The 9,758-nt window shown below is 45.9% G+C and overlaps 2 protein-coding genes and 1 long non-coding RNA gene across 7 annotated transcripts in view; 1 reads left to right on the forward strand and 2 right to left on the reverse strand.

Annotated features, from left to right (window-relative positions):
* Positions 1 to 6,377, reverse strand: radx (RPA1 related single stranded DNA binding protein). Its single transcript, XM_017459697.3, has 15 exons — positions 5,471 to 6,377; positions 4,655 to 4,797; positions 4,357 to 4,549; positions 4,132 to 4,240; positions 3,741 to 3,841; positions 3,544 to 3,663; positions 3,271 to 3,375; positions 2,987 to 3,157; positions 2,381 to 2,550; positions 2,133 to 2,266; positions 1,652 to 1,699; positions 1,422 to 1,522; positions 714 to 1,013; positions 467 to 622; positions 1 to 228 (listed from the first exon to the last, which is right to left on the reverse strand). The coding sequence occupies exons 1-15, from the start codon at positions 6,030 to 6,032 to the stop codon at positions 89 to 91; spliced, it is 2,553 nt and encodes an 850-aa protein (XP_017315186.1). The 5' UTR covers positions 6,033 to 6,377; the 3' UTR covers positions 1 to 88.
* A 944-nt stretch (positions 6,378 to 7,321) lies between these two features.
* Positions 7,322 to 8,293, forward strand: LOC128629327 (uncharacterized). Its single transcript, XR_008393688.1, has 2 exons — positions 7,322 to 7,461; positions 7,848 to 8,293. It is a non-coding gene; the product is annotated as an uncharacterized LOC128629327 (long non-coding RNA).
* Positions 7,811 to 9,758, reverse strand: part of npas2 (neuronal PAS domain protein 2) — a 32,927-nt gene continuing 30,979 nt past the window's right edge. For all 5 annotated transcript variants that reach the window (XM_053676967.1, XM_053676966.1, XM_053676963.1 and 2 more), the window contains exons 21-22: positions 9,670 to 9,758; positions 7,811 to 9,288 (exon numbers count right to left, since the gene is read on the reverse strand). The exon at positions 9,670 to 9,758 is cut by the window's right edge and continues 119 nt beyond it. In XM_053676967.1, coding sequence (XP_053532942.1) covers positions 9,100 to 9,288; positions 9,670 to 9,758 — 278 coding nt within the window. In that variant the 3' untranslated portion in view covers positions 7,811 to 9,099. The remainder of the gene's footprint in view (positions 9,289 to 9,669) is intronic.

Genomic DNA, 9,758 nt, shown 5'->3' on the forward strand with positions numbered 1-9,758 from the left:
CCAAAAAAAATATATATTTATTTCACACTACTTCAGTAAAGAACAAAACACAGATAAGGAATACCGGCACGGCGTGTGCAGATGTGCTTCACACAGGAGCGATGACGTGTGCGGTCGTGTACAGTTTAGAGCAGACGATCTCCAGCTGGTTCTCACCCAGCAGACACACGTCCAACAAGCACACCACCCGCTCGGCCTCCAGGGCCGGGGCGGAGCTCAGTAACGTCTCTGGGGGAGGAGGGGGGAAAAAAGCAAACGAATCAACTGGACCTGGTTAAACCGTGCTGGGTCAGTTTAAGGAACGTTTTCTTTACGATTAACCTGAGCTACGTTAAACTAAACAGCTTTCTGGCCTTTACAAGGTTCTGTAATCAGAAATCACGTGTCTGAGTTTCCTTTCACGGAGATGGAGCGTAGGTAAAAGACACACACACACACACACACACACACACACACACACACACACCTGGTGAAAAGTTGGCCTGAGTGCAGACACGTCCTGTGGAAAGGCATGACGTCAGCGTGTCGTCGTGGAGATCGTAGGACGTCCCGGCGGCTCGCGGATCCTCGGCGCAAAACACGGGGAGGAAGTGGGAGTCGACTGCAGCCTGCTGATTCAACCCTGAGAGAAAGGACGAAAACAAAACCGCTAGAGAGTTCTACTAGTTACCGTAAAAATCGTAACAAACGGGCGCAGGGTCTGCGTTTCGTACCCAGTAACGTGAGCGTGAAGTATCCGGGGAAGTTTACAGGAGTGTGTGGTTGATTACAGGAGTCGGTGTCTGATGGAAGTTCCGGGCTCCACTTCGCAGGGGTGAGGTTGAGCCTGTGTAGGAAGACGTCTCGGTCGTTGAAATTGAATTTTTCCGGGACACTCTCGCGGTCCAGCAAGGCGCAGTGCACGTGATCCACGACGTCCTGCTTGAGTAACGGCCACACGCTGCTCTCCCACGACACAACAGGGTGAGCGGGAGATTGCGGTGTGTCGGGGGTGCTTCCTGTCTCGCTGTTGTCTGGGAAACAAAGCAGGTGCACTGTGACTGTGCTAATAAACAACAGGGTGCTGTAGTATTATTATTATTATTATTATTATTATTAGGTTTATTCTCCTTTAAACAGCACGTCCTAAAGTGTCTGAGTCCTCACCGCATTTTGCCAAAGATTAAAATGAGTTTAAAAAAATTAACATACGTTCTTTTAACCCATTTATAATTAAATTTAACGTCCACAGATTACAACGATTACAGAAACGGCGACGTATTAATACGAGCGTGTTAATATAAACCCGGGAGGTGAGGCTGTAGTACATTCAGCGCTGCAGTCCCAGAAGTTTAATCGACACCTTCCGACCAATCAGAATCCAGGATTCAACAGCACTGCGCTGTACGCACTAATCTCGGACTGTTATCGTGGATCAGCACCTGTAGGTTGAGGTGACGGTGTGGAAAGAGCTTCACCGTCCTCTTCGTCAGACCGTCTTATGGTCTCCTCATCCTCATGACGATCTGCTGGCTTTATCTGTCTGGGTGGGGGGGCAGGAAGTCGTAATTAAAAACTAGGCCACAAGCGTAAACAAAAACTCCCAGAAATTCCCACAATTCCTGAATATTAGACACTTTAAATCTTCCCGTTTCTGAATATTATTCACTACCTTTCTAACAGCCGCTTGGCTCTGGTCCAGTACTGCCTCAGCACGCCTCTGTATATAAACACGCAGAAACAGGAAAGACATTGTACACACTTCTACTAATCACAAACGAACGAATATTTTTTTTTTTTTTAAAAAGGAATGTAATGTAAAGCTTATTAGAACTGTCCGAGTGGGCGTGGCCAAAAACGTTATTGCGCTATATGGTATATTTTTCACATTATTCAACGTTGCTGTTTATTGTAATTATTATATGAACTTCCTAATGCTCAACTTTAACGTCTGAATAATATTTTGAACCCTGAATAAAGATTATCCTGCTAAAAATACCAAGAATGCATAAATATATAGAAAAAATTAAAATAACTATTAATAGTGAAAAAAGGCGCGTATGTGAAAGGAATGAGAACGAGTTCTCCTTAGTATATAAAAGGAATATAATAAAATAATCTATACTAAATGAATGAAGTATGAATTCACTCACTGCTCAACCCTCCTCCGCTTAGGATTTGTGGCATCGCTTCGTGATGGAGCCGGAGACGTCTCGCTCTGTCTGTCTGCTCCTGTGCTAAGGGAAGAGGCGGAGCCGCTGGCCACACCCACAGAGTCATGCTCCACCTGTTAACAAAACCAAAACAAAATCTACTCTTTTTTTTTTGTACCATTTACACAGTCAGGGTGTGATCTATTTTAGCGTTTAACGTATTAAACGTAGAAACGTGAAGTACAGACCAGTTGTTCACTCGGAGGTGTGGTGTGTGGCGCCTCAGGTGGCCACCGGTGGTATTGCACAGCAGTGATGTGGCCTTGTACCGCCACTCTCCTGTGTTCTCTATACTGCAGACTCTCCAGCTCCTTCCGTAGGTCCCCTACGGCCATTAACGACGGAAGCGCTCCTTCACCTACACCACATGCGTGAAGAATATTAACAACATGACAAGACTTTCCAGAAATTTCTCCCAGTTGTGATGTCATGCAGACCTCCTGGTCTGGTCTAATCTAATCCAGCATAATCTATATACATGAGCCGACACAAAATGGCAGGTTGGTTTATCATCACCACAATACAAAGACACAGGGAAATTTTAGACCCCCCCCCCTCACCACCACCACCCCCGAGCTCCGCCTCCCAGAATCTGAAGGTATTTCACGTGGTTAAAGATTCGTATTCGTGTTAAACGTGAACGTCTAAATTCATACTCGCTACTATCTCAGGAAAATTTCTAATAATTTGTCATTTGTAATGAAACACGACTTTCGATCTCGGCTCAGAGCCGGCGCTTTGCTGTTACAACCTGCTCGTTAGCGTAGCGCACAGCGACGGACAAAACATCTTACTCGCTCTGTTGCTGGTGGTATTTGGTGTGAAGTTGGGTGGGGGAGGGGGGTAACAGTACTGCCCCCCCACCGTGGTCTTCCTCAGTATTACGCTGTCCTTCAGAGTCTTCGCCCACTGGATGAAGGCCTTGACTTTTGGATCAGACACGTACGGCTGCTTCCTGTGACAGCCTGAGCGCGCGCGCGCGCACACACACACACACACACACACACACACACGCAGTGTCTTTTACTCTATTCAGATGGGTTCACTTGCTGCAGCAGTCAGTCTGCACACTGATCACCTGTGATGAAGAGCTGAGTCTCTGTGCTGCTGGTCAGGTAAAGAGCGGAACCCCCCGAACCCGAACCCGGACACACACGCATGTGCGTACACACGAGATACGCCACTGCAGGGACAGACAGAGAATTAAAGAAAGAAAGAATCTGATGTGAAACTAATAAACTAGAAACTGTGGATGAGGGCAGAATGATGAGAATGGATGGATTATAAATAATAAAGTAGTGTTGTTACAGGGTTATAAACAGGAGTGCGTTCGCGTGGAGTAAACACTCACTGGGACAGATGCCGTTAAAGATCTCGGTCTGAGAGGAGGCAAAAATCTCCAGGATGAATGGAGAGTCCGAGGTTCCGTCCACTGCGTGAACCCACCGGTACGTCCAGAACTTCTCCGGGACTGTAACACACACACAGCTCTCGGCACATGTCCGCTCTGAGTGCATTAAATGTGTTGAGTCCGATCAAAACCCGTACCTGTATTTCCTCTGTTCCTGATTCGCTCGACACGGCTGACGTACGTCACCACGCCGATGACGTCGCACGCCTGGTTACTGGCCAGACTCTCGACTTCGCGTCTGACGGAAAGAACCAAAGCAGAACGAGTGTAAGGCTTTTATTTACACTAAATAAAAGGAAACTCTGTTTACTGTATCGGGGGAAAAAAGCGTTTTGATACTGAGAACTGAATTTAACTTCGGGAGTACCGTTCGGCGTGAGAGCTCATTTATAAAGCGGGTATGTGTTAGGCCACGCCTCCTTCCTGCTCAACTAAAGTGCTTACCTTAAATATCTCATCTACTCTTCCATTTCATATAAAATAAAAAGAGGTAACTGGCCTGAAGAGCAGTCTCAGGTGTGTGTGTACCTGGTACAGAAATTGTAGGTGACCTCAGGTAAGCTCCACTGCGGCTGAACGCTTTTAGGAGGAATCACAGTGATGACTGCAGTCGGACTTCGAGGGTTCAAGCAGATTTCTGTTGCAGAGCAACACACACACACACACACACACACACACACACACACACAGTATGATCTGAGCTCCCAGCAGTTGGTGTTAGGGTGATATGAGGTTCAGAGAGGTGGTGAGTACCTGTGGAGGTGAGGGGCATGAGAGGCAGGGTGCTGAGTTGAGGTCTGGAGCGGTTCTGGTAGCTGCGTTTCAGAGTGTAATGCTGCAGGTAAAGAACCGAACCCACTGTCAGCCGCTGATACCACTCCGGACACAGCTCGTTCCACAGGACCATGGACATCACGCCGCTCTGATCGGCCACCTCAAAATATGCCTGAAACACCCACACACACACACAGCTGTTACACCTTTCACATCTCAGCTTAGTTTAAAACAACTTTTGTTTCCGTTCCTCGCCGCTGCAGCAGCGCGTCCTCACCTGAAAGGGGAAGTCGACGTTCTGTTCGGGTTTTCCGTAATACCTTACACGAGATCTGTGCAGAACTCGCACCAGCAGAGGCAACGGCCGTCTGTGTGTGGCCAAGAACACGTCCAAATCTACCAGATGACAAATCCTAGATACTGCGGAGAGGCGGAGAGAAAGAGATTTTATATGTATATATGAGAGAGAGAGAGAGAGAGAGAGAGAGAGAGAGAGAGAGAGGGAAGGATATATATATATATATATATATATATATATATATATATATATATAAATATATATATATATAAATATATATATATAAAAAAGATACTGTGGAGAGGCAGAGAAAGAGAGAGAGAGTAGATAGAGACACTCAAAAGATAGAGAGACAGACAGTCACAGAGAGTCAGACACAGAGAGACACACACACAGACCGAGAGAGACTGAGAGACAGACAGAGAGAGAGACAGACACACACAGACCGAGAGAGAGACACAGACACACACAGACCGAGAGAGAGAGACATAGACACACACAGACCGAGAGAGAGAGACAGACACACACACACAGTCTTGTTGCAGGATACCCTCAATATATTTAGTTTCAGTACTTATTTATGTATTTATTTATTTTAGTTAGTTATTTACTTACTCAATTACCCAACTTAATTACTCACTGACTAACTGATTTACTTACTTATTTACTTATTATTTACCACTCTAAAGCAGTCCCTCCCCCTGGGCTAGAGGGGTGCCAATACATTAGCGCAGAGCCGCGGGTGGGGTGGTGGTGATGACTGAGTGTGGAGCAGCAGATGAAGAGGCTCCTTACCGTCGATCACGACATCCGGTGGAGGAGTGCAGGGAAGCCACACGGCGCCGTGCGGGTCTTCGTTGTTCCACAGCGATAAATAATGTTTCCTGCTGTTCCGCAGAGGCGCGTCGGTGAGAGCCATCACGGAAGAACCGACGGCCTCGTGCGTCCACCACCGAATCGCGTCCGGGTCTTTTATCGTGAGTGAAATATCGGGAGCGTTGTGATCGCCTCGCGCCTCCTCTACACACACACAGCCGCGCCGGAGCCGCGTCTCGTCGTAAACAAGAGAGAGGCGCGTGATCAGGGCGTGCGACCCGCACCGGAGAGAGTTCACCTGCACCGAGCGGTTCAGTCCCGGCGCCAGTGAGCACTTCACGCGCCATTTCCCGTCGGTGATCGTGACGTCGTAGCTGTAGCTGTCGGGAGCGGCGCGCGCGTCGGCCAGATAGCGGTCAAGCGCGAGCACGACGACACGCAGAGGGGTGACGGGTGTGAAGCGGAGCGTCCTGGAGGAGATGAACTGCTCTAACGCGGAGAACAGCTCCGACTCAGACTCGGGAGGGTTTCGGTCCGCCATTCAGCTCGAAATATAAACATTAGCGTACACATTTACTCACTCGGGTTAGCGGCTAATCCTGACATCTCTCATAACTCAGTACTCTTATAACTCCATTATTTATCTCACGTAGTCTTACATTTTACTGAACAAAACAAACAAACAAACGCGCCTTCAATGTTTAGTTATTAACCCATTAAATATAACAAGCCTAACTGTATGCTCGGATAAAGCAAACTCGAAAAGAAAAACAACTGGGTCACTTCCGGGTTTATTACCGCCGAAGAGTTTGGTCTCTTCTTCGTGTATGAAAGGCAACAAGTGGGTGGGGCTAACACGCCGCCATGTTGCCACCTACATGAAGTGAGAAAGAAGACAAGCGACGGAAGATGACTATTAATTTTCTGTTTCGGCGTTTATTCCAGTGTTTGTTTCTGTTTTAAAACCGGTTTTGTCTTGCAGTCAGTTTTGTTCTTAATTTCTTTGTTATTTCTTTATTATATATATAGGGGGAAAACAATAATAACATATAGTAATAGTAATAATAATAACAGCAATGATAACAATTTTAGCTGTGCAGTACAAACCCAGATAAGACGTCAATCATAAATCTTATAACAAAATACTTTTTCTGTTCGCCTCACACCTCCAGGGTCGGGGGTTCGATTCCCGCTGCAGCCCTGTGTGTGTGGAGTTTGCATGTTCTCCCCGTGCTGCGGGGGTTTCCTCTGGGTACTCCGGTTTCCTCCCCCAGTCGAAAGACATGCACGGGAGGCTGATCGGCGTGTCTAAAGTGTCCGTAGTGTATGAATGTGTGTGTGAATGTGTATGTGATTGTGCCCTGCAATCGATTGGGACCCCGTCCAGGGTGTACCCCGCCTTGTGCCCCACGCCCCCTGGGATAGACTTCAGGTTCCCGGTGACCCTGCAGGATAAACACTATAGAAAATGGATGCATGAATGTATGTCAATCTATTTGACATTTTTACAAAATAAACAGCTATATATATTTTTTTATATAGTAATGAGATTTTATAGTGCTATCAAACCAGAATATGAATTTTCCCATAAAGACGAGTACACAGCCTGAACATTATTTTTTTTTAACCGTTTATGATCAGTGAATTAGCTAGATAGCTTGCTAGCAACCACCGTGGACACGTAACGAGCAAACGTCATTACTGTCAGCTGTAAAATGTGTAGTTTTCATAAGCTGCATGTGTTTTGAGGGGTTTTTTTAACTTTTATTTAATTGACTATAACTAAGTGGGGTTAGCCTGTGCACTGTAAATCTAGCTTGAGAGATAGGAGTAGCATAATTTATCCTGTTTAATAAAGTAAAGTTTGTCTTTTATGTCACATTCAGGTAATGTAAGAAATTTCAGAAGGATGGGAAGATCCTCCCCCATCCCCAATCAAAAATGGCAGCTGTAGTGTTTGCCAAACATGAGTAAGTATTAGCATGCAGCTGTGTTCCCTGTTAAAAGTTAGCACAGAAGTGAAGCATGTGGTACAATCTGAAGCTTATATGTTTATCTTTTTTTTTCTTCACTCCGCATGTTCATGTTGTCAGTTGCCTCACTCCCAGGTTCTCTCAGAAACATCAGGGCCACTGAAATTCTGGCTAGTTTGCGTGTTAGCCTGTTTATTTAACGCTCTTTCATGTGACTAGCAACCTAAATGATGGCATTTAACTAAACTACTATCCTACTTGCACCAAACTAATTGATTTGGTCATCATTACGGCTCAGAGAAGCATCATGTGTGTGAGGAAAATATGAAGCATGACCTAATTCCCCTTCAGTTTAATTCATCATCCGCTTTTTATTGATCCAGGAAACCCCAGCTGAAGCCTGAGCCTCATGTACAGAGGAAAAGAACGAAACACAATGAAATGACATGTCAGGTTGGTCTCATAGCTGCGTTCATATATTTTTAATATAGTTTCTTTTTTTCTGTTGGCATAAACGGAGGAATTTCATGAACAGTACTGTAAATATTCATCCTTGACTCGCCGAGTTTTCCTGCTTAAAAATCAGCTAATTATAAACCGTACTCTTTTTCCAACGCTAACCCTGTGGGGTTTTTTTTTCTACGCTGAGTTTTCCTTACCTTCATTTGTCGCCTCACGTCGCTAACTGTCGCTAGTGTCTTTGAGATTAGCGTCGGTTGCTACGGTTTTCCTCACAGCACCTACCATGTTCACTGGCCTGTTTCATCTGCGTTTGTTTTTTTCGACACTCAAAAATCGTTATACATTCAAAGCAGCTAAAATTCTCAGGTTCAATAAATACTTTTTAAACGTACATAACCGGCTACTCCGAACCAACACGTGCGCTGACGTTCTGCGGTTCATGCTAACCGCTTGAACACATTTACATCTTTATATGAAACATCTTAAATCGTACTCTTCCGTAGTGTTTTTGCCGTATTTGTTTCTCGTGCGCATAAGGATAAACCGCACCAGACTTTAGAGGCTCACTCAGCCCCGCCCACTTCATTTCACTTCACTTCCTGTTGCTGTAAAATCGCAACATTTATCAAAGGTGAACAGTTTCCAGCTAACATCACGGTATTCTTTATATTTGTTTGCAATAATGTTGAGCACAAACCTGATAATGCCATAACCGTCATCGTAACCGTATGAAAAAAGAAACGACAGAAAAAAAACGACACAAACACATAATTTATAAAACGTCAGGTTTTCCAAAAGCGCATTTTTTTTTTTTTATCCTTCTTCCAGGTCATCCTGAAGATTCTCTCTTCAGTGCACCAGTTACCTCAAGACACTTCTGTTGAGTGTCAGGGGTTGGGGGGCATGGCTTTTCCTGTGACCTCTAGCTAGCCCCCCTCCCACAGCAACAATATTCTTTGTGTGCAGTGTCTGGGGGGGGCGGAGTTTCACAACTCGCCACGTTCTACATCCGTTTTCGTGGCACAGAGGGATTTTGGCTTTGGTGTTTCTTTAGGCTTGGCGGTGAATTTCACGCGCTCTGCCTTCCCAGCATCCTTTCCGGTCGGGCCACAGAGCTAACCGCTCCATGCGCTGTCCTGGCAGCCTTTCTGGCCCTCCCACAGATGGGTGGGGCTACCGTGGAAGGATGTTTCTGTAATCTGATAGGCTGCTTGCTGAAGGCTGGGAATGAAGGTGCTGCTGCTGCTGCTGTTGTTGCGGTTGTTGTTGCTGTATGTATCCCACAGTGCTTTGCGGCTGGATGTTGGTTGTGTGGAAAAAGGCCTGACTGGGGCCGCTCTGAATGAGACCCTGCGGCTGCATCTTAGACAGAAACAGAAATATTAAAGAAATAGACTCCGGTCGTCTCGTATTTCATTCAATCATGACGTGAATCATTTACATGTGAATCACTTAAGGATGAATCGTCCTGTTTGCACTGTTCTAGGTATATGAATCGTTCTAATGTGAACGCACTGAGGTGAATTGTTCTCGAACGAATCGGTCCGAGGTCGACTAACTCGGTTAACTGATCTCAGAAAATTCACTGTAGCATGAACTTACCCGGGGTGAATCGTGAGCAAACGAATCACTCCGAGCGCAACTGTTCTTACATTAATCGTTTTCTGTGCTTATTTGTTCTCACAATGAATCATTTACAAGCGAATTGTTCCGAAGGGAATCGTTCTCCGATGACTCGTTTACCTGAAAGAACTGCTGATGTTGTTGGATGTGCAGGCCCTGCTGAGTGTTCTGGGGGTTGGGCGTGTAGGTGGGCGGGGCCCGAGGAGTGA

Source organism: Ictalurus punctatus, chromosome 28, assembly GCF_001660625.3.
Source record: "Ictalurus punctatus breed USDA103 chromosome 28, Coco_2.0, whole genome shotgun sequence".
Classification (NCBI taxonomy): domain Eukaryota; kingdom Metazoa; phylum Chordata; class Actinopteri; order Siluriformes; family Ictaluridae; genus Ictalurus; species Ictalurus punctatus.